We start from the raw sequence: 27,993 nt of genomic DNA on the forward strand, positions 1-27,993 counted from the left end.
GCTGATTTCCTGTAATTTCCTATCACGCTGAAATAGTTGTACAGCTATTAATAACTGAATAAAAAGAGAAAACAGTGATCTGATTCACATATTTATTATGTAACAATTAGTTCTGAGACAAATTTCAATTCAAAACGTATTACTGAGGGTCCTATATTAGCTGATTTTAGAAATGGCATAATCCAAATGCATTTTTCCAATAAACTTTCTTACATAACAAGTAAGGAATTTTTCACTCCCATCATTTGACTCTGGGAACATTTGTTACATTAGAAAACAACGTTAAGTACAGCTATTAGGCACAGGTTCAGAGGGATGATATGCACGCGCACGCACACACACACACACACACACACTAAAAATTACAAATCAATATTTCTTTGGAACACATTTAAAGTTTAAATAATCAGTGTTTTAGATTGATTTAAAACATACATCAAGAATGTTTCTAAACATCTTTCCTTTCTAACGCACTGGGGAAAGTTCCTGTCTTGCTGTTTCAGCACCAAGAGGCATGGAAACAGTGTCCCAAGTTAGGACACAGCTTGTCTTCCGCAGAAACAAGCTGAAGGGGTTTCTAACCCGATACAGCAGACAGCGGAGTCTTCAGAGCGGCCACACCACGCCCCTTGGGGCTGCTGGGCTGTGTGGGGGTGGCTTGCTGGGTTTAACCAGCACTCCAGACGGTGGCCGGAACGGGAAGACAGGCTGAGAGGGGTGACGGAAAACCCGAGTGTTTGGAACCATGTTGCACTTGACCCCACTTGCTGGAACTCTTGGGAAACAAGAATTTTCTGGATAGCGTTTTCCACGGCAACAAACGAGTCACCTCATTAAGTGATTCCGGAAAATCTGCTGTCCGTTGGTTTCACGCTGCAGTCACACCGTTCCAAGGGGAAGGAAAATGTACGGACTCAACACTACATTCTGCCTCTAGAGATGTTGCAACAAACTGGTATCTGACTGCTGAGTTCATTGTCAGCACCACATATCTGTTTGATTGCTTTTTCCCTCTATTCTCTGTTCGGCAAAATTCAGTCGTCTAGTTCTTGCTGCCCACCAGTCTTCTGTCTTGGACACCAGCTCTCCATTCTGGCTGCAGAGCGCATGCGTGTGCTCATGCACGAGACGTGACTGTGAGGTTCCGTGTGGAACAGGGTCACACGCTTACCCACATTTGCTCATATAAAAATATACATCGTTAACTCTGTAATGCCTCATTTACATACCACAAAATACATTCTTTTTTCCCAACAGCATTTTACCTAGTCTTGCCAATCCGGTAAGACCAGGAGTTAAAACCTTTTGAAAACAAGTTTCCCAACAGAAATGAAACTTAAAAAAGGTCTACTTTTACAGCAGCAGCAGCAGTCCCTTTGTTCTTGGAGCAGGTAAATAATATCAACGTAGTGAATCGTGGGTTTAAATACGTTCAAAGGTTTCTTTCTTATCTCTTTAAAAATAATGCAGATTTCTTGGTTATTTAGTGGCTCTTCCATTCTTCCAGTTCCAGGGGATGCAGAGGTCGCCATCCTGCATGACAGAGTAGAAGTTCGAGACGCAGAGGTGCATCCCGTGCAGCCAGGGCAGGGGCCGGTCCAGCAGCCTCGTACAGCAGTCCACCATCTGGACGCTCGAGACGCTGGGGTCCTTATAAAACCTTTCCAGGGAAAATTTTTTTGTTGAAGCCTGTATCAATTCACTTTCAGTAACCTTCAACCTGTTATATTGAAAATAAAAATGATATTGCCGCAGGCACATAAAAGGACGTAAAATGTAAATGTATTTTCAGATATGGGGGCTACACCTGTCTACTCACAACACCGAAAACGGCGTCCATAAGGGCCGCACTGTATGGTTCTAGAGACACACCTGTGGGTATCACGCACGGCCTGTTATTTTCACACGGACCTCTGAAAGTACTTGTTAAATCTTTGTAGTAGTAATGGAGCAACAGTAATTAATACATAATTTAAAAAGCTCTTGTCCTGCCTCACCTAGCAGCTGGTAGCAACTGAAGAAAGCAGGAAGCTCAGTGTGTACAAGACCCCGAGCCTGACCCTTGGGCAGTAACGACTCGCAGAGACTCCCCCGTAGGGAGCAGGCTCACGACTGCTGGGTACCCGAGGCCAGGCCCTCTTCACGCATCCGCTGCTATGCCCACCCTCCCAACCCCCCTCTCCTTCGCTGGAGGCTGGATGTGTCTGTTCCATTGAGGGCTTGACCTCAGGCAGAAAGTGAACAACTCAAGGTGGGAAGAGCCCAGGCCGCCCTCACCTGCGGACAGCACAGCACGGGGAAGCCGCGGCAGGGGAGTGGAGCCCAGCTGTCAGGGCTCCTGAACAGGTCTAATTTAGGTCCTGTGCTGGTCAAAAAGACCCAAATATGCACTTTTATCTGATCTTAAACTCTGATAAGAGGGAAGCGTGAGTGCAGTAAAACGCCCAGAAGCTAGGGGGTGTATGGAAACAGACACGGTCGCTGGGGTTAGTCTGCAGCTAGTGGTGCTGGTCTGTCGTCACTGAATCCCTTTGTGCAACAATGTCCCGAGCACTTTCTCAAGCACTGTCCCTTTCTCCTGTGAGGTGACTCCTAGACCAGGCTGCTGGAGGTTCAACAAGGTGGACAGGGTCAGGGTCGCCGGGGCTTCCAGGGTGTCTGCTTCGGGCAGGATGAGACAGGAAGAGTCTCCGGCGCCATCGGCAGCAGGGGCACCGACGTTCCCTGCCAGGGCCTTTCTCCAGAGCCCCGAACGGTCTGGCTAGGGAGCGAAGAGCCTCGGAGCGCGGCCAGGACCCCGCGAGGCTCAGCAACGCTGCCCTCCACACTCTGTGCCGGGGGTGCGGCGCCGGGCTGGGGTGCCTCTACTGCCTGTAGCAGACTAATTTTAAACATATTTAAACAATTCTTTTGCCTTTCCTTGTAGTTCTCTGCTTTATTATACTCATACCGAAAGGGAAAAAAAAAAAAAGGAAAAAGGGAGGCCGTACAACCAGGGGAAGCACCCTGACGTGGCGAGTGTGGCTGGTGGGGCGTTCTCTCCCTTCTCTAATGCCAAGCAGTGGGCTGCCACTTCCCTCCTTTGACACAAATTATGTCTGTTTTTTTAAATCCTCACCCGAGGATATTTTGTTATGGGTTTTAGAGAGACAGGAAGTGGGTGGGCAGAGAGAGAGAGAAACATCAGTGTGTGAGAGAAACATTGACTGGTTGCCTCCTGCATGTGCCCTGACCTGGAACTGAACCCACAACCTTTCTGGTGTACGGGACACACTCCAACCAACCGAGCACCCAGTCAGGGCTCCTGAGGCGACTTTTCTTTTTCACAAGCTCTGCTTCTCAAATCGAGGGCCACGAAGTAAATGTAATTTGGGTTATTAGGAAACAGCCACAGCTAATCCCTGGCAGAACGAGGTAGGGAATAAGTAACCCATCAGCCCATTTCCTAAGTTAAGTACAGTGTTACTGTTCCATATTTATGAGTTCTGAATATCTGCATTTTTTTAAAAATAAGATTTTATTTATTTTTAGAGAGGGAGAGAAACGTCAATACGTGGTTGCCTCTCGAGCACCCCTCCCTGGGGATCTGGCCCGCAACCCAGGCACGTGCCTTGCCTGGGAATTGAACCTGTGACCCTTTGGTTGGCACTCGGGCACTCAATCCACTGAGCCATACCAGCCAGGGCTGAATTACCTGCATTTTTAAAAGTTAGACTGAATGACAAGACCTCACAGAGGGCTGACAGCACTCACTCATTTTTCCTCTTCATGTTCTCTCTGGCCTGCTGGGCTTTGGTGAGCAGGAACCACTGCAGGTATACGAGGTCACAGAGGGTCGGGATGTTAAAGTGCCCGAGATCATGCAGGCTTGGAGCATATCTGTCACTGTAATGAAACACAGGGGAAGAAAACCATCAGTTCCCTCCACCCCCCACTCCACTCCAAAGAAAACATTGTACGAGGCTGATTAACGGAAGAGGAATTCATCAGGGAAACCTACCCGAAAGCTGCAGCCAAACTGACACGGAGTTGTGCTGCATGCAAAGAGGCACACTTTACCAGGACAACCACACACTCCCCAGCCCTGGGACCGTCCCCGTCTGGAAAACGGGGCCTGGACCCCGTTCCACGGTGAAGGCGTGAGAGCGAAGGAGAAGGCACTTCGGCTGCAAGCACAGTGCCTGGGAAACGGCGTGTGCGGCACACGCACAGAAAATGCGGGCGACCGATTTAACGTCAGTTCGAGTCTCCTCAGGACCTGTCGAGACTCCTCAGGACTGACTTCCTCTGTGAATGGCCACCTATTTACGGAACGTTCTAGAGAGTCAATCCTTCGGTTCCCTCTTGTCAGCTTTTCTAATGTTAAAGCGCGCTGCTGACAGGTGCAGCGACGTTCTGTTCTGTAATTCCTAAGAGGCGCACACTGAAATACTAAACGACCGCATGGACTGACTCACAGACCCCGCCTCGGTGAACAAGTAAGAGCCATTCTTGTTTCAGGTGTTTACCTGTTGAGGATCATCTGTAAACCACGCAGACTTCGAGGGTGAAAAGGTATTCTACTTTTCAACAGTCGGTTATAGAACACGTCGAGAAGCGAGTAGTATTCCTCCAGTGTCAGTACTGGCTGTAATTCTTCAATATAAACAACCTGTATGCCGCCGAGCAGGTAGCTTATTTGGTCTTCTAAAAACATCAGCTTCCTCTGGAGGTCAAAGTAACTTGGTAATCTTTCAAAAAGCTACAGGATTTTTTAAAAAAGGGAAGACATATTTAGTTTTGCATTATAATAACTCAATTTTAAGGTTCCCAGAAAAATGGCATTGAGATATTTTAACAAGATAATTATTTCCCTAGAAGGAAAGTTCAAGTAAGCAATAACCAAGAGACTTAATATAATGCTGGCAATATTAATATTCAAAACAAACCACATTAGAATCTTAGGAATTTTTTTTTAAAGATTTTATTTATTTTTAGAGAGGGAAGGGAGGGAGATAGAGAGAGAGAGAGAGAAACATCAATGTGCGGTTGCTGGGGGCCATGGCCTGCAACCCAGGCATGTGCCCTGACTGGGAATCAAACCTGCGACACTTTGGTTCGCAGCCCGCGCTCAATCCACTGAGCTACACCAGCCAGGGCTGAATCTTAGGAATTTTTAGATAGGAGAACATTGCAGAAAAAAGGAAATGCGTTCCAAATAAAAATAAATCCTACGTACTAATAGATACTTAGGAAGAATCTCAACTTGGTTTAGAGCAGGGGTGTCAAACTCATTTTCATGGGGGGCCACATCAGCCTTGTGGTTGCCTCGTGGTTGCCTCCAAAGGGCTGAATGTAATGTTAGGACTGTATAAATGCAACTGCTCCTTAACCAGGGGCAGGGAGCTCGGTGCTGCCGCCGGGCGGAAACAGGGTGCCGGGCCGGATAAAACAAGGTGGAGGGCCGGCCCTCGGGCCTTGTGTTTGCCACCTGTGGTTTAGAGTGGTTAAATAGTATAATAAAGGTTTTACTTCAAGTCCAAGTCTATTTCTTCAGAATTTACTTTAATCCACCTAAATTAAATTAAATGCAATAAACATTACCGAGCAGCTACCACGTACTTAGGCAGTAAACTGGGCCCCCGGAGCACACAGAGTGTAAGAGTTTGTCCCTGCTGGCCAGGGCTCACAGTGGGGGGAAGAGGAATAAAAATAAAAATCAAATTCAGCACATGAGGTGCCTCAGCAGGGTGAATGGACACAGGCGGCGAAGCCGAGGTTTCTAAGGAAGTCTGACGGGGCCAATCGGCCACGAGCCCCCGGACTGAGGAAGGGTCAGAAGTGAATGGGGTGTGTTAAGGGAAGTCAGGAGGGCCTGGGCGAGCGTGGATGCACGCATGGGGCAGCATGCTCACACATGAGGAGTCCAGTGTGGCCGGACCACGGCTGCCTGTGAGTGGACAGACAGCTGAAGAGGCAGCCGGCGTGAGGTCAGGGGCGCCCTTGGGTGCCACGTTAAGGACTTAGATTTTGGACAGAATGCTGTGGTCAGGCGGCTTTCAGGGCGGTTGAAAGGCAGCGAACACTCTGCTATAGTAAAAGCAACAGCAGTATAAAATTTCTACAAATGATTTATAATGTACTTCTAACACTTTGCGAAAAATGATTTTACTACTTTTTCAATTTTCTTCTGAAGGGGTTATTTACAGATGGTAACCACATTGTAAAAACTTTTTCTTTGGAGCTCACTGTAGAGTCACAATCTCTCACCCCACTTCCCCAGGGTGGCACCTTGGGGACTGGAGTACCCTGTCACAACCAGGAAACTGGAGTGACACAAGCCACTACCCTTGTCAGATGCCCTCCGCTTCACTGGCACTCACTGTGCATTTCACTGCGTGCAGTCTCAGGTGGCACAGCCCCATGAAGACACCGAGCAGTCCCACCGCAGGGTCCCCCGCGCTGCACTTGTATAGTCGCAGGCACTCCTCGGCCCCTGGCAACCACAGACCCGTTCTTCCTCTAATTTTGTTATTTGAAGACTCTTACAGATGTGGAAACACGCAGCATGCCCCACCCTTCGAGGCTGGCTTTCCCACTCAGCACAGGCGCCGGTATTGCAGGGCCCTCCTCGCTGCGCTTTGTTCAACCCTGAGAGCCCCGCGGGGCACTGGGGTTCTCCCCTCGTTGCGGGCTGTCACGAACATTTGCGTCCAGGTTTCTGTGTGAATGCAACTGTTCACTTCTCTAGTGTAAGCGTCCAAAGGCACCGCGGCTGGGCCCGGGGAGCCCACGCTGAAGGTGTAAGCAGCTGCCGTGCTCGTCCCCAGGGGTGTGCCCGGTTCACACTCCTGCCCGCAATGACGGAGGGAGGCCGTTTCCTGCATCCTCCCGAGCACTTGGTGGAGCCGTTATTTTTCACGTTAGCCACGATGAGACGTGCGGTGACTGCTCGCTGTGGTTTTGGTCTGCGTTTCCCCAGGGCTCGTTGTCTATGGCACATGCTTGTGTGGCGCCTGCCTGTCTTCCTGTGACACGTCTGTTTGTGTCTTTTGCCCACTTTCTAGTTGGATTCTTTCTTTCTTTTTTCACTGTTGAGTTTTGAGAGTTCTTTATATATTCAGATACAGAGACTTTGTCAGCTATGCGGCTTGCCGATATTTTCTACAAATACTTGATCTGAACAGACTCTTCACAAAGAAGATGTGTGGGTGGCGAACAAGCACATGCAAAGACACTTCCCATCGCTTGTCATTAGTGAAGCACCCATTCAACCCACGAGGGGACAGTCCCGCACACGTCCTAGAACAGCTCAAACGAGAAAGGTGCCGGGGCCAGTGCCAGCCGCTCCTTCCACAGTTAAACGACCCTAACATACTCAGCTGGTCCACTTTCAGGTATGCATCCAAGAGGGAGGGAGACAGATGTCCGGAGAAACATTTATAGATAATGCTCATAGAAGCTTTATTTCTAACAGCTAAAACCTGACACAAGGTCAAGTCTGTCAACAGGTGAGCGGATACACAAGCAGTGGTATATCCATATGATGAAGTACTACCTGGCAATAAAAAGGAGTAATTTTCTTGACACACGCAACAGCGTGGATGAACCTCAACGTGGTTATGTTAAATCAGACCACCCCCAGCCCAAAACCACATTCTCTGTGATTCCAGTTATACAAAACTCTGGAAATACAGGCTATCTGCAGCTGCAAGAGCTGGCCAATGCTGGCTGGGAGGCGTGCTGGGACGGAGAGGGCTGACAGAGAGACGGGTGCACACTTCTCTGGGTGACGGGCATGTTCACTGTCTTGACTGTGGTAACAGTTTCATGGATAGTCACATATGTCAAATCTCATCAAGTTTACACTATGTATGCATGGCTTGTTTTATGTCAATTATGCCACAAGAAATCTGTTAAAATCAAAACCACAGATGCAGGCCTTTAGGCGATGTTTCGGGAAAGACCATAAAATTTCCAAATAAAAACTGACTTAGGAATCCAGTCTTCTAAGTAGTATTTTGATTATATGATATTAAGCATCTGATCTGAAAAGACCTGCAACTACGATTAGAAACTTTTTTATTTCATTGACATCATAGCATTGTTGGAAATGAAAGTATGTCAACAACAAATGAGGTTTTTCGCATCCAAGCCACTCCTTACCTTGGTCCAGTGGTGGTGCACGTCCATCGTCCCCAGCATCACATGGCCCACTGCGCTCACCCCGGAGCGGTCTGTGAATATCACCGTGCATCCTGGCGGGGAAACACAGACCCAGGGTCACCGCCAGAGCTGCCACCTTCCGCCAGCATCACGCAAACAGCTACTTGAGTTTAGTGTACAAATTCAGGGTTAAAGTCAGCAGAAGTCTAAAGGCCAATTTTATGTTGCTGACTTATTTGAAAGAATGGATTTAAAAATTTAGCTGTGATAAAGTCACTTCTGCAAAGACTTTTAACACTTCGTTTTCCTCTGTGCTTACAGATGTGGATAGCAGCTAAGTAATAGTTTAAAAGAAAAGGGAAATTGCTTACCTTTAGCATTTTTAAGTGTTTCCAGGTTCTGCTGTGCCAAGCGGCCCAAACTCTGCAGCTGGCTACAGCGGTGGGCGACGCCCCAGCTCCGCTGCCACCTGGTCCGACAGAGAGCACAGTGGCACATCAACACGGGGCACCCGGGGAGGAGGGGCACGCGCTCACCCTGAATGCTCGAGTATGCACGTGTTTCCAAACTAGCTTAGCATTCAAGAAGCAACCAAATGGAAAACAGACTGTTCACTTGGTAAAAATATTACTACCCGTGTTCAGGTACTAAAGATTTAAAACAAGCAAGTAGCAAGTAAGTTTCTATTTTAAAATAAGAAGGTGAAATGGGAAAGACTTTGAAAAGATTTTTTTCCCTTCACATTGTTCACAACAGTGATGATTTTGCTTTCAATTTAAGTCCCATTAGGAATTCCAGTTAGGCTTATCAGAGCCTTTTTTCTTATTGTTGAGAAAGTGATTTTTGTGACACCACGTAATCTGCTCCTTTTATACGTGAATATTATTGGATCTTAGTGACAAAGTGGAACCTGATGTTCGCGTGATGTCACAGTGGTGCCGCTCTGTAGAAGTACAGAGGACCGGTCTCAGGCAGCATGAGAAAACCCACCTCTGAATCCTAATCTGGCATTTACCAGCTCTGTGACCTTGAACGAGTTGCTTCTAGCCTTCCTACGGTTTCTCTTTCATATGTGCAAGTGCGGCCCTGACCTACGCCCCGTGGTCTAAATCAGAGGTGAGTGCGTGAGAAGGGGTAAGGCACTCTGGAACAATGGAGGTTCCCCCTTCAGCCAAACACTGAATCTGTGTTCTTACTAATGAACGGTCTTTCACACAGGCTGTCCGGCATTAGGAACCGTGTCATTAGTCGCAATGCCTCTGTCTGCGGGAGACTTGGCTGCTCTTCCAGGAGATGGGGAAGCCACCCCGTCCGTGGGCCTCCAGTGCTGTGGTCTTGGGACCCGGCTGTGCGCTCAGACCCCGAGAACCCCAGCGGGCCTTCGTGTGTGGGGGCGACGCTTGTCGCCATTTACTGCATCGGGAGTTAGAGCCGAGGAATTTCTCCACGGCATCGTACGATAAAGCTTATTTCTTTTTCTGTTTAAGAAACCCTTTCATCTTTACTAATCCCAGTCTGCCTTGGCAAATCTTTTAAAACTTCTAGAAAAAGTTATTTTCATGTACACAGAGACAACAATACAACATTCATTTTCTTTCTCCTTTCCCGTTTTAAACTCGAATACCAACCTCACATGCTGGAGGAATAATTATTTCTTACATGTTATGAGTATATGAAAAAGGGTATTTTCTTACGAACCCATTATGTAAAACAGTTCACCCAGCTACAGCTACATCAGCATCTAACCCTTACTTCACTATTTTAAACAAGAGATTGACAGTGGTTTCCTTACACACATATTTGATTACTTTCATAAAAAGATAATAGAAGAATATTTAGTTATCTGAATAATTAAAGAGATGCAAACGTTTAACTGCTGGAAAGCTCTGCCACTAGGTGGCGCATGCTCATTCTAACTTGTGAACTAGGTTCCCTGCGGTACCTGATGTCTGAGAGCTGCAGCTGACGAGACAGCTCCTCTTTTAAACGGTCTAGTTCTTTTCTGAGTGGCAAACTGTTCTCCAGCCTTTTAACCGCACGTTTCCCATTGCTATCTAGCCAGGATCTAGAGAGAAGAAAACAGATACACGTATGCTAACTGCAATGCGGACATGCCTACTGTTAACAGACATAGGCACTCCTTTAAAGTAGCCCCACGTTAAACTCCAGTCAAACCTTTACCAAGTTACAAGTAAAAAAATAAAAGTGTACATGGAAGTGGCTGAGGTGAGGCCTCAGCTGGGCATTCGGTCGAGGGGCAAGGACTGGAGGTGGAAGGCACACCAAGGCAGCAGACCCAGCAGCCTGCGGGAAGCAGGTGGTTTTGGAGACTCCGTGGCGAAGGGACCAGATTGCTAAGGTCTGCTGGATGAAGCCACTTGGACAGAGACGAGGGAATATACGTTGAGAGCTCTGGGCACTCCCAAGCCAGACTAAAATAAAGGACGAAGCTGGGGTCCACCCAGCCAGAGCCCACACAGCAGCCACTGCGAGCTCCTGCCTCAGGTACCCACTGCCCTTTCCGTGTGGCCAGCCCCGGCAGACAGGGCTTCTTTGCTGGCGACCCACAGTCAGGAGTGTCTTACACGGTGACTCAGTGCACACCCACACACGCTTACTTATATACAGAAATGTAACGGAAACGAGTGTTCTGAAAACAGTATTTAAACTTCTGACAACATATATTCGAGATATGTTAAAAAGGAACAAAGCAAAATGACTTTGCTGGCCCCATGTCAATAAAGTGTGTTGGGATTTGCAATTTGAGAAACACCGACTTAGCCCGTAATCACGGGGAAAAGCAAATAAACGCATGCACGAGGCAAATCGTGACTACAAAGTCCCGATCCCAAACATTCTGCAGAGATAGTTCCAACGGGCAGTTGTCCAGTGCGGCCTTCTATGGACGCCAGGATGGATTCAGAACTTAAGACACTGAAGGCGAAATATAACTACTTGAGCAAAATTCAAATAGAAAAAACGGAGGTCTCATATCAGAACACATTAAAGGCAATTAATTACAGACAAGACAAATGACAGAGAAATGTTTGTATGTGGTTTTTATCATTAAAACTTTTATCAATTTGTTCCACATAGTGTTTTTAAATGTTGACACCATATATTTTTATGACACATTGATTATTCCAGCAAAAGACCTTACTATTGAACTCTTCAAAGAAGCTGAAAATGCTTAACACATGAAGAAGCTTCCATGAAAAAGATTTAGATGTGTTCTTTCTTCATGTGCTAGGGGTAACTTGAGGACAGAATTTTAAAAACTTAAAATGATTTCCTGTTTGTGTTTGGTAGGAAAAGATAAAAAAATTTAACATAATTGGAAGTATTCTGCCAACTTTAAGAAGCATGAAACATTTTTTTTCACATAATTACTGTGTTAACTGTACTGATAGGATTACTTTTCCTGAAAAAACCTGACTTTAATTTTAAATACAAACTTCAAATATGTTAAGTGTAAACTTGTACGTACGTTAGGGTTGTTTCCGCTCTTGAGACTTGTTCGAGGTCTTCATCCGGGTCCTTGAATCCAGTAAAGGAGTAATAAGACTTGTCCCATTTGATGGGCCTGTCAGGCACCCCTCTGGCCTCTTTGAGAGGCTGGGGGTGCACACTGCTATTCGAACTTTGGACGTGTTCAACTGACAAACTGCAGGAGTTGAGAATATATAATACTGTGCTTAGCAGATCTCTGGTGTGCAAAGTAAATTTGACTGCTCGAAATCCTAGAGAATATAATTCCCCCAGACAATGAAGATGGTTGATTATTTGCTTCATTTAAAATTTTCTTCATACAAAATTTATAAAATCAAAACCTTCTAAAACATTCCAGTACTGATTCAAATGCGTCCACCTGTCAACGGAACACTACTTCCCTTCTCCAGATCGGCGCCAACACCATCCTTGCCTTCACAGTCCCTGGGCCAGTGCCCGTCACTAGTTTGGCACCAGCGACTAGACCTGCCCCAGCCCAGGAAGGGGACTCGGAGCAATGCAATGCTGTCCATTAATTTGGTGTCCGCGGTCTAGGAGATGGTAACACTCTCACATGAGCAAGGGTCCCCTAAAGGTACTTTCTACGAAGAAAGGGGAGGGAGACAGTGGGGGGCTCCCCTGTGACCAGCTTGGAAGAGGAGAGGAGTCTGACAGCCTAGTCTCAGTGGTGCCACAAACCCATCTAGAGTCTTCTCTGTGACCGGAAGAGCTTGTCCTCATACTTGCCTACCCAGCTGGCTCGTAACTCAGTGTTTTCAGGGTGATTGAAAATTCCCTCCCTGTTTAACTGTGCTTCCCAGTCTGACTCTGATACTGGGTAGTCATCGGGCTAGGGTTCGTCATCTAACTTGTTAAGTCATCAACAGGAAATCCACTGTTTGGTACTTGTCCCCTCCTTTGTTGGAATGGTGCTTAAATCACGTCACTTTCCAACCATCACTCCCCCCAACTGCACCCCCGTTCTCTCTCCTTCCAGACAGGAACACAGACCCGAGGCTGGAAAGGCTGCAGCAAGGGCTTCAAGCTAAGCTGATGCCAACTCAAATATTTTCTCCACTGCGACATGTTTTTTCTTTTTTAGAAAAGGTACTGTAATTGGTTTTGAAAATTCTATCAGTATTCCGTAAGCGCACCCTTCTGGTGAAATCAGGGAGACGCACCAGTGCAGACACGGACCGTGCACGTCACTGCAGGAAGCTCTCTTAGGCAGCCCTGCTCTAGGCACTTTCTCTGCGCTGCGTGTGCAAATGTGTTGACACAAACACAGTCCCACCATGTGAACGGTCACGCAGCCTTGGTGACCTTTCATATCTACGTGGTCAGAGCAACCTCCCTCTTTGTGGTAGTTACATGCTGGTCCATATAATGAAGGCAGTGTGAGTTATTGAACACTTCTGAAATTGATGGACATAAAAACTGTATTTAATTTTTCACATTCCGTAAAAAGCTGACATGTATTTTGTCTTTGCCAATGACGACAGATATCACAATTTAAGTCATTCTTAGGGATACGTATTCTCTTGCCCTATACACTTAAGGAATTCAGAACATGCAAACTAAGAAGGATTTTTTTTAGTTGAATCATTCGGTGCTAAAGTGGGGAATACAGGCATGACCCTAATCAGTGGAAGAGGAAAGGAAAATCCAAATTCCTGCATTTGAGGTTAGGAAGAGGCAGTTTATCCTTAGAAGAGCTAAGTCAAGAAATAAATCTCAGTTTCCATCTTGTCAATTCCATGAGTTATTTCATCCAATGTGAGGGAGGCCTGCATCAGATGGCACAGGTTCTTCCCTGGAAAACAGCACCTAATTCATTTAGTTTGCATTTGATTACTAAAGGAAAATAATATATGTATTTATTAGCTATTTATATGCATCATTTCCTGAAGTGTTTGTCACTGTCTTTGCCCATTTTTGTAACAGAGCTACTCTGTCTTCTCTTTTGATTTCTAAGAACTTTTTATATATTAACTTTATCTTTTTGCCACGTATGCTGTATGTTTTCTCCTATTTCCAGTTTATGTTTTTCTAAAATCTATTTTTGTTTAGTAAAGGGTTCAGTTAAACATTAATTGAAAGTAAAGCAGTTTTGTTTTTACTCAGACATAGCTGACTACAACGATTTATTTCTGCATTTAACTCACAGAGAGCTCTTAGTAAATCTTTAACTTGTTTTAAAATTTATTACAATAAAGTTTATTTCTTCATAGACCACCAAAAAAATGGGATGAAGAAATGACCCAGGTCTTTAATTTCAGTAATCAATATCACTAGTAAACATTTTACTTTACTACCATCTCAATTATCAATGAAAAGGTAACTGATAATTTCTAATGTTCTAAAAATAAAAATGTAGAAAGAACTTGATCTTAATTTTATAATCAGGTAAAAAGATTAAAGCCATAAAAATGTTTTAAATCTTTGTCAAGAGTGCCAATCTTTGTCATAAAGGCAAAGGCAATGATTGATAACAATATTTTAAAGGAAGAACAGAAAATGTAGAGCATACACCAAAGCCTTAGACTAGGAATTTCTGGTACCAGCTATTCTTTCTAGTACCAGCTCTATGCTAATTTGCCATGTGAAACTTTCCAAGTTCCCCTGTTGGTTCCTTCCCTCACAAAGAATCTTGGTTTATTCTTGAACTCCACGGTATTCAGTATCTATCTCAGACAAAGCCAGCTGAGGTGGTAGGAAAACAGCAGCTGAAGCTGTAGAAATGAGCTCAAGTCTCCCAAACACAAACATAGAAACGGACTGGTGATATTTTTGCTTTAAAAATTGTGAAGGGTTTACTTTTGCCCTTATAAATCCATCTGTCATGGAGAAATCGTAAAATCCTGCGTAAGTAGGATGGTTTTTGTCAATTCATAGCCTAACCTTGACCCTGAGTGTAACAGAAACATCGGTCTATTTCACGGTACTTGCGCGTCTTTGGCCTCACCCCAGCGAATGACAACACCTCGGCTGCTCACACGACTCTCAGGGCCGAGACCGGCACAGTCACCGCGATCACCTACACTCTCACCCTGAACCGTGTCACTTAGTGATAGAGACGGTTACTCATGATGGTTACTACGAGTGCGTATTTACAGCCTTCTCCAGTGGAGCTGTTCCCTTCCTTCACAACAGGGTTGTGAGTTCACGTTTTGTCTCTGAATACTGAAGAGCAGGGTCTATTTTAAGTAAAACTCCAAATCAGACGGAGATGGAGAAACGGCCAGGGAGGGGACCTTGCGATTCCTGGTCTCCCACCTTCAGGCAGGGGAGGGCGAGAGGTGGGAGAAGACGTGCTACCAGACTCGAGTCCCAGGAGAGACGGGGTGAGCCGCTGTCTTAGACATGCACACCCCGTTTTGGTGCTTTTCAGACCCAGCTCCCGTCACGTCACCTGAGCGTGAGGCACGAGCCTGAGTGTCGGCACTCACACACGGCGCGTCACTGGAAGAGCTAGAAACAGACTGGAGGTCTTAAAAGGCCTATCAACTTCTGACTTTCATTAATAGTTTGTTTTAAAAAATTAGTGTGTATTTTTTTTGTCCCTTTTTTATCCTCACCCAAAGCCATATTGTTGTTTTTTTTTTAATTGCCTTTTTAGGGAATGAGAGAGAAACATAGATGTAAGAGAGAAGCATCAATTGGTTGCCTCCTGTACCAACCTAGGTATGTGCTCTGACCAGGGATCGAACCTACAATCCCCCAGCTACGGGATGACGCTCCAACTAACTGAGCCACACGGGCCAGGGCTACTGTGTGTTTTCCAATTGTTTTAGTCTTAACTCACCAAAAGCTCTTAGTAAATCTTTAGGTTGTTTGCAAGTTCACTCTAAAAATAAAGTTATTTCCTCAAGGATAACTGAAAAGCTATATATTTGGAGAAATGACAGAACCGTATTTGCCCTTAATTTTAAGTAGTACTGGTTCATGGATGGCTAAAGCAGTGACAAAGGACCAAACAGAGGCTGTATATTTGGAATGACTAGATTTCAAAAAGCAGCCTAAGGCTGGAGTTAAGAGACCTGGCTGGGTCCCCGCCCCAGGCTCTGTCTCCACAGCCCTGGGGAGGGCACGGGACGTCGCTAAGTTACAGCCGGGCACACGCTGCCCGCCTTGCAGGGAACACGGAGGAAGGAATAAGAGAATGCAAGCTGCACTTTTAAAAAGTATCAATTGTTACACAGTTTGACACTTCAAATAGCACTAAAACAGAAGGGGACACTTCAGTTTTACAGACAAAAAAGCTTAAACAACAAAAAAATGGCTTATTGAAACACATGCGGCCAGGAGTAGATTCTAATTCTGGGAAAACCAATCAATTAAATGATATCATTTTTCTATGGCCACAGCTTCAACCCGAAGGTATTCAGGCACCATCAGACTGAACGAACCTATTGAACACGAAGCTTGCAAAGGACGAACCAGCAGTAGGAAAACGTACCGAAAGTACTGAAGGTTGCCTGGCTGTCAGGGGAATGTTGGTCTGTCTCTCTCACATAAAATGTGAGCTGCGTTGGTTTCAAAGACTTGAAGCCTGGTTTCTGGAGGTTTTCTAAGTAGACACTTAATTTCTGAAGAGAATTCTCATTAACTTCCTGGAAAAAAATTATCAAGGGGTATTTACACAGAAAACAGAACAAGGGAACAACAGAAGTCATGTCCTGACCTTTTTAACACATACTGTGGATACTAAATGAGTCAGTAGTAAAAGATGCTGGGATTTCACAGCACTGGTAACTGCCGGAGGCACCGGAAGGGACCCCAGAGGCCTTCCGCATTCTTTCATACCTTCAACTTGACTCGAAATAGAAAAACCAGTATAGGAAACACAATGAAAAATACTCTAAAGAGTTCATAGCTTTACTGCCTACATAAAGAATGTCAGATTTCATAAAAAAACAACATGATTTCAGTTGGTAGTATCTATATTTCAAATTGGGTCAGAGCAACGATTATGTATCACCACAAGGGAACTGCAAATTTACAGAACCCTCCGTATTTCACCGCGACCCAGGTAAACAATCTAAACAGAAACGCAGGCTAAAGGCTGAGAAAACAGGGAATGCTTACCCGTTCCCTGGGGTGCTGGCCGAAGAAATCGGGATGCACCACGAAGTAGAACGGCCTCAGAGCGTTGACCGCTTCGGCTCCTGAGAAAGCTCTCGAGCAGGAAAGCCAGTGTGGAAATGCCTTCTCCAGACACAAGCTTTCAGAGAGACGTGGACTGATTAATTGCGAGGGCCCCGGTGTACAAGCGGACCCCCAGTGTACAAAGTGAGGGCAACATTAGACTTACTCTGCACGGAAAACACCACAGAAACAAGATAGCGAACAAAACCCAAAACTTTGTGGTTTTCTGAAATCTACCAAGTTTTAACAAGCAGTGAGTGCCTTGTAGTTCCTAAAAGCAGTGACTATAAATTCCTCTGATACAATAGGAGAATATTCATTAAGAATATAATTTCCCCTCGGAAAACCCACTTGGAAATGTTAACTGGTTTTGCTGCAAATGAGGATGATTTTGGCATCATCTTTTTCTCCAGATGGGTTAAAAACCACCGATATCCAACAGTGTCATCTTTTTATAGTGAAAAATACTTTGAGAATTGTTATGTTTAGAAAGAAGATACAGATCTCTCTCCATTTACTTTCTCATTACTGGCATGCTAATATTATTCTAATTGTATAACTTGACATTTCATTCTTAAAATTTGGCATAACTCATCTGAGAGTGTTTTTTTAAGTATAGTTTTAAATTTAAATAAAATCATTTGTAATTAAAAAAATACTTTATTTATTTTTAGAGCAATAGGAAGGGAAGGAAAAAGAGGGGGAGAGAAACATCAATGTGTGGGTGCCTCTTGTGTGACCCCAACTGGGGACCTGGCTCGCAACCCAGGCATGTGCCCTGACTGGGAACCGAACAGGTGACCCTTTGTTTCACGGGCCTGTGCTCAATCCACTGAGCTACACAAGCCAGGGCTCATTTGTAATTTTAAGCAAGCACTTCCCTGACACCTATTTTTGCATGTTATAATTTACTTTTTCCATTCTATAACAGACTACATAAAGAAGTCTCTAAATATTGGGCACATTTTTATTTCATATGCTATGTATACTGAGTCTTTTGAAAAGCTTTCTATTTTTAAAATGGTAGGACTGGAGAATCATTTCTGCAGATTTTTTTCCAACAATCTAGAGACCACCAATATATTTTCAGATTACCTTTGGTTTGGTTTTGCATATATTTGATAAAGTCAACACACAAGTTGAACATTAAAGATTATAGTAGGAGTTTGGACAGTAAAGGAAACAATAAGCCCGGTATGAAAGTCCTCCGTAGGAGGCAGTGTAAGAAAATGTGAGTGACAGCTCCATTTATTCCCCATCCGAGCTTCAACAGACACTTAGCTACCTGGCCAGCCACTCAAATTTTACAAGTCCTTTAAAAATAGGAGTAGCGGTCATCAATTCCCTTCTAAACTCGGCCTGGATACGGAAGGTGAGGGAGCAGTCAGACAGTTCACCCCAGGATTATTTCCCTTACTGGGGTCCCACTTTCCCCGTGCCGCCAGAGCACAAAGCCTCAGACCTACTTCTGCCCGAGCCAGCTCGCCCTCCCTAGCCTGTTTTCAGTTAGTTTTGTTTTTTCTCGCCTACAGCATCCCCTGAAATCCTCCTCCTGCTTCCTGCTACCAAATATCCCCACGTAACTGGACTGCACAGCCCGTAATCAGTCTACTTTTCCCTAATGCTGAATGTAGGTTAATTTTCCTAAAGTCCCACTATCACCGTATTCCCTCCTAAAACACCACTATGGTCTTGCAATTCCTGCAGAATAAAATCCACCCCCCAGTCCAACGCAGTAAGTTCTCTCTAATCGTTTCCAATCTATCTTTCAAAGTTGATCTCCAGCCAGTCCTTACAGAAACCCTCAGGCCAGCACCCGATGATCATCCTCACCTTTCCCCTTCTTCAACTTGACGTCTGAGCTCTCACACACCCTCCCTACCCCTCACTTCCATCTGTCCAACCTGCATACCCACTACGTGCCAGGAAGCAGGGTCCCCCAGAACCTTCCCTTTTAAATCCTCATTATAAATAGTCTTTCCCTCTTGAGAACTCAAACAAACAAACAAAAACCAAAAAACTGTTTGGAACATAATACTGTTATGTGTAAATGATATATTTTCATTTGTTCTTCTTTCCTTCCACCTACCCACCCTCAACTATTCCTGTATTCTTAAAGGCAGTAAATATGTTTTAGGTATGTCGTCATTTGCTGTGTTAGTTTGCATCTGCTGAAAGCAGAGGTCAAGACAGGATTAGACATGCAAGACAATTATTGGAAGAGGAAGGCAAAGGTCAGAGAGCTGTTTTAACCCTGATTCAGGTCTGGCCCCTGTAGGAGGAGAGCAGGAAGGAGGGGGTGTGGAAAAGGGGGTCTGAGGCTGAGGTACAGTGCCAGGAAGGGCTCAGCCAGGCCCAGGAGGGGTCCTTGAGCTAAAGTCACCCACGGGAAGAGTCCTGTGTCTTGCTGGAATGATTCTGACTTAGGATTTATATTACACACACATGAATAGCAAATACAGCAGTCAAATGACCTTAGTATACAATTTAATTGCAGAGTGGTTTTCCAAATGTTAACAGGAGGCTGTTCATATGAATTTTCTTTTTTTTGTTCTTGCCCTCCACCACAATATATCTTTAGAATTTGAAAAATAACAATAAATTAAAATTAGCCAAATGCACAACAGATTCTCTTCCCCCACCCAATACTAACTACAGATTGGACCATGAAGCTTACCTCCTTACAGGTCTCAGGTGGCAAAACATTTCTGAATGTGTATGTACGTCAACTTCCAGGCATCATTAATTGCTAAAAAATTAAGCAGATATCAGTAATGAACAAGTTAAAAACATTACCATTTACATTAGCCCTTGCCTGAATGAAATACTTAGCTATAAATCTTAACAAAATATGTACAAGATCTATATGAGAAAAACCATAAAACTGTGATAGAAGGAGTCAAAAAGGAACTAACTGGAGAGAAAGTCCATGTTCATGGGTAGAAGAATGAACATTGTCACGAGGTCTGTTCTTTCCAGCCTGCTCTGTGGATTCAATGAGATTCCAATCCAAATCCCAGCAAGTCACATTCTGGGTACCGACACACTCACTCTAAAGTTTGTGTGGAAAGCAAATGACCCCGACTGGCCAGCTCCGTGCTGGAGAAGAAGGGCTGTGGGGCCGACACTGCCCAGTGTCAGTGTTTAAAGCTACAGGGGTCCAGCCAGCACAGGACTGGTGAAAGAATGGATAAACTGAACTTCATTAAAATTAAAAACTTGTGCTCTCTGGAAGACAATGTAGAGAGAACGAGGAGGAAAGGCACAGACTAGGAGAGAAATATTTGCAGAAGACATGCATATCTCAAGGATTTTCAAAAATCAAAACCAGACTTAGTTAAGAGAGCACAGGTACAGGGCTCCGAGCTTGCAGAGAAGAGACTAGAAGGACACACATACTAGATCTCTAACTAGCTGTCTCTGGTTAGCTGGTGGGAGGATGTTAAGTGCTTGACTGTTTTATTTCCTAGTTTATTAACAATGACCATGTGACATATGTTCTTAAAAATTAAAAACATACATGCTTTTAGCATACAAATTAAATGAAGCAAACGATTCTGACAAAAATGAGCATTTTTAAAATATATTTTATTGATTATGCTATTACAGTTGTCCCATTTCCCCCTTCACTCCCCTCCCCCCTGTACTCCCTCTCCCACCCACATTCCCCCCCTTTAGTTCATGTCCATGTGTCATACTTGTGAGTTCTTTAGCCTCTACATTTCCCGTACTATTCTTGCCCTCCCCCTATCTATTTTCAACCTACATTCTATGCTACTTATTCTCTATACCTTTTCCCCCTCTCTCCTCCTCCCATCCCCTGCTGCTAGCCCTCCATGTGCCCTCCATTTCTGTGGTTCTGTTCCTGTTCTAGTTGTTTACTTAGTTTCTTTTGGTTTTGCTTTAGGTGTGGTTGTTAATAATTGTGAGTTTGCTGTCCTTTTACTATACATGTCTTTTTTTATCTTCTTTTCTTAGATAAGTCCCTTTAGCATTTCATAAAATAAGGGCTTGGTGATGATGAACTCCTTTAACTTGACCTTATCTGAAAAGCACTTTATCTTCCCTTCCATTCTAAATGAGAGCTTTGCTGGATAGAGCAATCTGGGATGTAGGTCCTTGTCTTTCATGACTTGGAATATTTCTTTCCAGCCCCTTCTTTCTTGCCTGTAAGGTCTCTTTGGAGAAATCAGCTGACAGTCTGATGGGAACTCCTTTGTAGGTTACTGTCCCCTTATCTCTTGCTGCTTCTAGGATTCTCTCCTTCGTTTTTACCTTGGCTAACGTAATTATGATGTGCCTTGGTGTGTTTCTTCTTGGGTCCAACTTCTTTGGGGCTCTCTGAGCTTCTTGGATTTCTTGGAAGACTGTTCCCTTTGTCAGATTGGGGAAGTTCTCCTTTATTATTTGTTCAAATAACTTTTCCACTTGTTGCTCCCCCCCTTCTGGTACCCCTATAATTCGGATGTTGGAACGTTTAAAGGTGTCCTCAATGCTCTTAAGCTTTTCCTCGATTTTTTGAATTCTTATTTTATCATGCTTTCCTGCTTGGTTGGTTCTATCTTCCTTCTGGTCCACTGTATTGTTTTGAGACTCAGATTCCTTCCTTTCACTATTGGCTCTCCTCCGCACATCTTCCTGCATCTCTTTTATGGTAACCTGCATCCTTTCATCTAAATTGCGCCCAAAGCCAACCAATTATGTGAGCTTCCTGATCACCAGTGTTTTGAACTGTGCATCTGATAGACTGGCTATTTCTTGGTTGCTCAAAAGGATGAGTCCTGGGGGACTGATCTGTTCTGCTGGAAACATGTCTTATGTCTTTCCCTGTCTCTCCTATTTTTTTTTTTTCCGGTCTGGTTGCTCTTGTTACAGTGGGGGGGCGGAGCCTTAGGTGTTCACCAGGGCTGGGGACCCCAGTCGCTAGATTGTGACGTTATATGTGCGGGCGGGAGCGGGACAGGAGGGAACAATGGCGGCAGTTCCGGTCTCCTGTGCTCAAACACTTCCCTGGGACCCTGGGCTGTGAGCTCTGCCCTGGTCCACAATCGCTGCCCCACTGGTTCCCCCAGACGCTGCTTGCGTACTCAGGGATCACCGCTGCGTTCTTGCGCCCCAGATGGCTGTCGCGCCAATTTCGCGCCAAACCTTCCCCCGACCTCCACGCCGCCGCCGCCCCGCGCCCGCCCGGCTCGTCGTCCCCTACCAGTCTGGATGTACGGGTCCACTTCAACTTCTTGGCTGTCCGACTTCCATTCAGATAAATCCTCTGACAGTTCTGAGTGATATTATGTCTGTAAATTATTGTTGTTCTATTCTTGGTTGTGCGAGGAAGCACAGCGTGTCCACCTATTCCTCCATCTTGCCGGAAGTCCCTGGCGCATTGTTCATTCAGTATGTGAGATGGGTCCCTGGACCGGGGAAACCTGTCGGCCCAAAGACAGCCCTGGACTGTGGTCGCGATCTAGCCCTAGAACAGCTCTCCACACTCACACAGAATGACAAGGACACCGGCAAAGAGACCAGTAAGTAAGCTAAAACTGTGGATAAGAAATGGGGAAGAACACTTGGGATGCATGTGATCATCCAAGAATATGAACGGGACGTAGATTAAACTCTATGCAGCAAAGCTCCAACCACCATCTGTTATTCAGCATAAAAGGATCCTAGAAGCAGCCTTGCAAAGCCAGAATTACTACACAATGCAAAGCACCTAGGCCTTGCAACAACACAACCTGTTTTAACTGTTTTTTTTTTTTTTTACAGCAGTATCTTAAAAGTGCATAAAATCAGAATGTCTGCGACTGATGAACAATGTAGGTGATCCAAATGACACGCGTTGCTCGTCATTTGCAAAAGCAAGACATCAAAACAAATGAACCACTGAAAATAAAGTGTTTTGAAATTTGAAAGTTAAAGCAAAATAAAAAGACAGTAAGAATTTTGATGTCAATTTAGGAAAGACTAGCTGCTTCAAATTTGATTCATCACGGATTTCAGAGGCAGGCAGCCAAGTCTCTGTTCAGGAGTTTACACATTTACACATTTATGAGTGAGAATCGGTAGAAGCAGTGGCTGATTTGGCCACGAAAACAGCTTGAAGGATTTGTTTAAAGGGTTTGGAATTAAGTCTCCAAAGAATTACTTACAGCAAAATTGCAAAAACTGGAGAATGTATCCTTAGTGGCTTTCAAACATGGAATGGGGCACAGAGAGCTATTTAGTATGTTTTAGAAGTTTCCATAAAAAATAATCAAAGCAGAGCCCTGGCCAGGTGGTTCAGTTGGTTGGAGCCTGTATACCAAAAAGTTGCGGGTTCAATTCCTGGTCAGGGCACATCCTTAGGTTGTGGGTTCGGTCCCCAGTCGGGGACTATTCAGGAGGCAATTGATGTTTCTCTCACATCAATGCTTTTCTCTCTAAAATATCCTCAGGTGAGAATTAAAAAAAATAATAATCAAAGCAGAAAAAAATGTTCCTGTACTTAAAGTACTGGTCTTCAGTTGTCCCAAAAAATTATTCATTCACTGTTCACTTTGTAATCGTAGGGTATAACTAAACTACTACCGGGCAATGACTAATAAAGGAACTTAAAACTTGGAAATGTTCTTGGCAGGTTCTCACAAGGAAAAGAAAATGTTTTCAAATACAAGTATGAACATTAAATCACCGTTTCTAGACTTAGAAACAATTTTTTAAAAAAGTTATCACAGGTTAAGAGTTAGGTATGTCCTGCCTGCTTTTTCTGTGAGTAGGCTGTTTCTTAAGAAAGGTTCCCACTGCAGTAGGTTAGGAGAATTCTGACCTCGGCCTGTGCTGCATAATAAGGTAGCCGCTAGCCACATGTGGCTATTAAGCACCTGAAATGAGGTGTCTTAAGTGCCAATTAGATTTTAAAGATTTAGTATAAAAAATGCAAAGTACTTCACCAATACTTGTTTATGTTGAGATAACATAGTAAAATTAATTTCACTTGTTTTTGCTTTTTAAAAAGCAAAACACAACCTGGTTTGAATTATTTCTTGCAATTTGCTAACAGGACATGTAAAACGACACCTGTGGCTCCTGTTAACTTTCTCCTGGGCTGCGCTGATCTAAGCGGAAGCAGGACAGAACGCGTGAAGTTAACACTCGCTGTCAGGGAAGGCAGTCTACTGGAGGGCTGGGGAGGGAGGCCAGCGGACAGGCGGTGGGGGTGGGCAGGGGTGGTGGTGGCGGCGGTGGTGGGGCGGGCCTGAGATCTGTATTGAAATCCAGACTCCAGCACTGAGTGAGCAACTGAGCGAGCAAGGGCACGTTATTTAGCCCTCACGAGTCAACTAGTAAATAATACAGATGGTCCAAGATCAGACTGTTCAGCTACAAGAAGTTTCTTTGATGTGAATTGGGTGGATTATGTGCAGTTGGTAAATCGGGAAAGATGTATCATACGCAGCTTTTCCCCAGCATGTTAATGATTTGGAGTAATCAGAGGTGGGCTTTCTACAATCATATATGCTTTAGCTACATAGAGAGGCTTAAGGAAAACCCTGAAAATCCTCCAGTAGTTCCTTTCTTTGGTTCAAGAAACAGATGGTTAGTGGCTTCAGGTATCTCTACATTTCCCACGACATCAGGCAGTCTGGGAAGCTGCTGATACAGGTGAAAAAGCCAGAGATTCCAACAGGTCTTGTTTTGAGTGGTATTTTCCCCCACAGACCCTGTGACTTCAGTGCCTTGTCTTGCAGCATGTCCAGATTTCCAGGAATCATAGCGCATGTCCTCAAAGTGGAAACACCTGTGTGACGTGATGTACTATCACCCCAAATTTCAAATCACCCCAATTTGAAATTTAAAAGTTTTCATTACATGAGAGAATACATTCAGCTAACACAACAGGACAGTCTGCTAGGCAGGAATTTAGCCAGAAACTATCTTTGTTGTAGAAAATGTTTATACAGTTAGTGAATATTTTGCGGAATTTTGTCTTAATTTAGTAGAAAAAGAAAAATTACAATTCTAACGCTAGCAATAAGGGCTAACAAGTTTAACATAAATGAAACAACAGTAAATATATGTATCATTGGTTCTTAGCTGGTATTTCCTAGACTGAAGTTATCTTCACTGTGTGTTCAGGAAAAAATTATGAAATGTTGGAAATATCCATTAAAGATTTTCTAAAAGGTGAAATGTAATCCAGAACACTATAATTGTTTTAGCTCTCTCGATGTAGAATTCCACATCACATAATTGTACACATTTTTAGGAGTACATTATGTGTGAAAGTAGGGGACAGATAGAGGATTTTTGTGAAGCTTAAGTAAAATAATTATGTATAACATCTGGCACATAAAAATTCATAAAAGTGGCAAGTGTTATTATTATATAATTCCCTCCTAATAAAGGTTTACATGTTGCTAGGACATGCACTAAAATACATTTTGATTGGAAAATTAAGAATGATCAAAATAAGGGATCAATGTCCAAACGTCTTTAATACTGTGTGAGGCTATGAAAAGTTCTGCTTGAATTAGTTGTTTCCTATATGGTTTGCCCTCTTCTTGAGATTAAAAAAAATCTAAGTGGAAGCAAGGACAGAGCCCAGCTGGCTGGCGGGCTGGGCTGCTTGCCCTTTCCCCCATCCCAGATCTTGGGTCAGTCCTCCTCTTTGGAAGACCAAGGTCCAATTTTGTCACATCCACCGAAAACAAACATGTCTCCAGAAAACAAAACGTTAAGGGATCTGACTGCTAACTACAATGTTTGTTTACTATGTTAACTTATGTTAAAATTAACTTTTTAATTTACTACGAGAAGTTACTTGCTGAGAAGACTAGAAGATTCGTATCTGCGGTTCTTTCCCTTACAGGACTAGCCACACAGGGAATCAGAATGACTATCAGCACACTGAGAGCACACTGCTTCAGAGCAGAGCTGGGTGCTCTGTCTGCTGGTGAGAAGCAGCTGGAAAGCCTAGGGCACCCAGGTCAACTACAGGCTTCTTGTCTTCAGACAAATTCTTGCATGGGTGGTTCTTGTATGCACCCCATGGGGCCCACTATCCTTCCATTGGGAAAAACCTCAAGCGTGCTGCAAAATAACTAAAAAGTTTACACTGTCTTATCCTACTTGGAAGGCACTCTGGGTCCCTAATTCACCCAATTCATCAACAGGCCAGGTTCTGTGCAAAGTCTTGGGAATAAAAAAGCATTAAGACAATGCCACCTCTCCAAAAACTGTGTCACAGCCCTAGGAGAGAGGCAGTGGAAAAACAGACATAAGCAGATAATTACAAACAATGCCGTCAATGAAATAATAGCCATCTGCAGGGTATTATGGGAAACTCGCAAGTGCTACACCTGGAATTGGGGACTGTGGAAGGTCTTTTCCAGGAAGATGGCATCGTCCTGTGTAGATGGAGGGTGGGAGATGGGGAAGGACACAAGTCATTCAGAAAGCAACGTAAGCGTCTGCTATAATCCACTTAATAGTGATATTAGCTTCTATTTCATAAGATGAAAAATTCTGATTTTAAACTAAATTCTGAGCTGTGAAGTGAGGCGTTAAATATTCTGTTCAGGTTCAAGTCAAATTTTGTAGAAAGAGATACCTAAGTTGGTGGGAAAGTCAAATTTGGGTAGTTTTAGGAAAACTTTCAGTTTGCTTAAACCACTTTAGATACAGGAACACTAATGTGTTTGTCAAACAGAGGTCCTACCATTGATCTTTGGCCATTTGGCACAACTTCTGACAGCAACTTATTTTGACAAAGTTAATATCCTCAGGCTACTCTCATTTAAGCTGTGACTACCTTACTCGGTTTTTAAAAGCAGCTTTTTCCATCAAAGAGGGATGTCAAAGAAAAAACAAAAGTAGTAAGTCCTGTTAGATAAACTAATAAACTGTCGTAAGAGCAAAGTATCTACTCTTTAGCTTCCTTTTCTAATCTATTGCTATGAGATTAGAATCATCACAAGTTCCTAAAATAAGGCAAAGACTTCGGGTAAACACCACAGTCGGAAACAATGAAGCCTAAATAAATCGTCTTCGGTTCCTCATTTCAAAACACGTTAAAACACGAGGTGCAGACACTCCGGCCCCTGGCAATGTCTCAGTTCGCGTTAGCACGTCGAGCTAAAGTCAATGCTCTGCCCACAGCGACCCCCCGTTATCTGCCCTGAGCAGCCAGAAGGAACTGGAGCCCCTCCCCTCCTGCGCCTTACAGTTCCGTCAAGGATCCGCCGGGAGGGCTTTCTCAGAATTATATCACCTCCGAAATGTATCACCTCCGACCCGTTTCACCTCCCACGGGTACTAGTGGGCCGTGCGGGGGCGGGCGCGGCCGTGCCCGGGCGCATGCGCATCAGGGCACCAGCGCCGGTCCACTAGCGCGCGCCGGAGGGTCTGGCACTCCCACCCGCCCACGCCCACTAGACCACAGCTCCGAGCTTCCAGAGCCCCCACCCTTAATATCCCAGCTGGGCGCGCCCTGCCCCACCCGGCCAAAGTCGCCAGCCGCGGCGCGTCCCCGGAGGTGAGAAGCGGCGAGGGACTGAGCCGCAGAACACGCCCTCATTGGCTGAAGCATGCCAGGCCTTCCAGCCTGGAGCGCCTGCGCGCAGCCGGAGACGTGGGTATTGAGCCTAGCGTGACCCAGTCCCGCGCTGACGTCAGCGCCCAGGTGACGTCCCCGCCTTCCCCCCTCTTTCAGCACCTCGCGCGTCTTCCTTCTTACCGGCCGGAGGGAGCTCCGCGCGCCCGCAGGGAGCTCCAGGACGCGCGAGCGAGCACTCCGAATATGAAGGGCCGGGCCGGAGGGAGTCGGATGTGATTGGGCGGCAGGTGGCGGGGCCTGGCCCCAGGGTCGGTGGAGCAACTGAGCACGCGCTGGAGGGGTGGGACGGGGGAGGGCAGGGCGCGCTGGAGGACGCGCGCATGCGTCCCCTCCCCCACAGTCCCCACCTTCCCAACCGCCACCCCCGGGCGCCCTAAGAGGGGGCCAGGCATCCTCCGCAGAACCGCCCGCGGAGCTTTGAGGAGCTGACGGCTTGGGACGATTGTCAGTCCCGAATATAGCTAATTTAAAAAAAAAAATTTCTCTTCTCCGGTTTGCCTTTCCTTTTTATTTGGGCTCTGTCAGTATCTGGCTATTTTCAAACTTTAAGCACCCTCCACTGTCAGCTTGGCTTTTTACTGTTAACTGTATTTCGCTCCTATGACTTTGATTTCCCC

The 27,993-nt window shown here is 45.0% G+C and overlaps 1 protein-coding gene across 4 annotated transcripts; it reads right to left on the reverse strand.

Moving 5' to 3' along the window:
• Window positions 1–78: 78 nt before the first annotated feature.
• TCAIM (T cell activation inhibitor, mitochondrial) lies at window positions 79–27,656 on the reverse strand. Of its 4 annotated transcripts, none has more exons than XM_036030451.1 (11): window positions 27,497–27,654; window positions 19,460–19,531; window positions 16,723–16,858; window positions 16,094–16,247; window positions 11,633–11,885; window positions 10,088–10,210; window positions 8,517–8,614; window positions 8,146–8,237; window positions 4,509–4,741; window positions 3,754–3,885; window positions 79–1,720 (listed from the first exon to the last, which is right to left on the reverse strand). In XM_036030451.1, exons 2-11 carry the CDS (start codon window positions 19,486–19,488, stop codon window positions 1,480–1,482), a joined length of 1,491 nt encoding a protein of 496 aa, XP_035886344.1. In that variant the 5' UTR covers window positions 19,489–19,531; window positions 27,497–27,654; the 3' UTR covers window positions 79–1,479. The 4 variants fall into 4 exon arrangements, with proteins under 4 accessions (XP_035886344.1, XP_035886345.1, XP_028374215.1 ...); XM_028518414.2 differs by lacking the exon at window positions 27,497–27,654 and adding an exon at window positions 26,985–27,102 and having other exon boundaries at window positions 90–1,720; XM_036030452.1 differs by lacking the exon at window positions 3,754–3,885 and having other exon boundaries at window positions 27,497–27,656.
• Between the last annotated feature and the right edge of the window lie 337 nt (window positions 27,657–27,993).

Source organism: Phyllostomus discolor, chromosome 7, assembly GCF_004126475.2.
Source record: "Phyllostomus discolor isolate MPI-MPIP mPhyDis1 chromosome 7, mPhyDis1.pri.v3, whole genome shotgun sequence".
NCBI classification, from domain to species: domain Eukaryota; kingdom Metazoa; phylum Chordata; class Mammalia; order Chiroptera; family Phyllostomidae; genus Phyllostomus; species Phyllostomus discolor.

Coding starts and splice junctions, on each gene's coding strand:
- TCAIM (XM_036030451.1), bottom strand. CDS start 19,488: ATGTTTTGCCACCTGAGACCTGTAAGGAG. Junction 11,886..16,093: donor GGCAACCTTCAGTACTTTCG/GTACGTTTTCCT, acceptor TATATTCTCTAG/GATTTCGAGCAGTCAAATTT. Junction 8,615..10,087: donor CTGCAGCTCTCAGACATCAG/GTACCGCAGGGA, acceptor CTGTCGGACCAG/GTGGCAGCGGAGCTGGGGCG.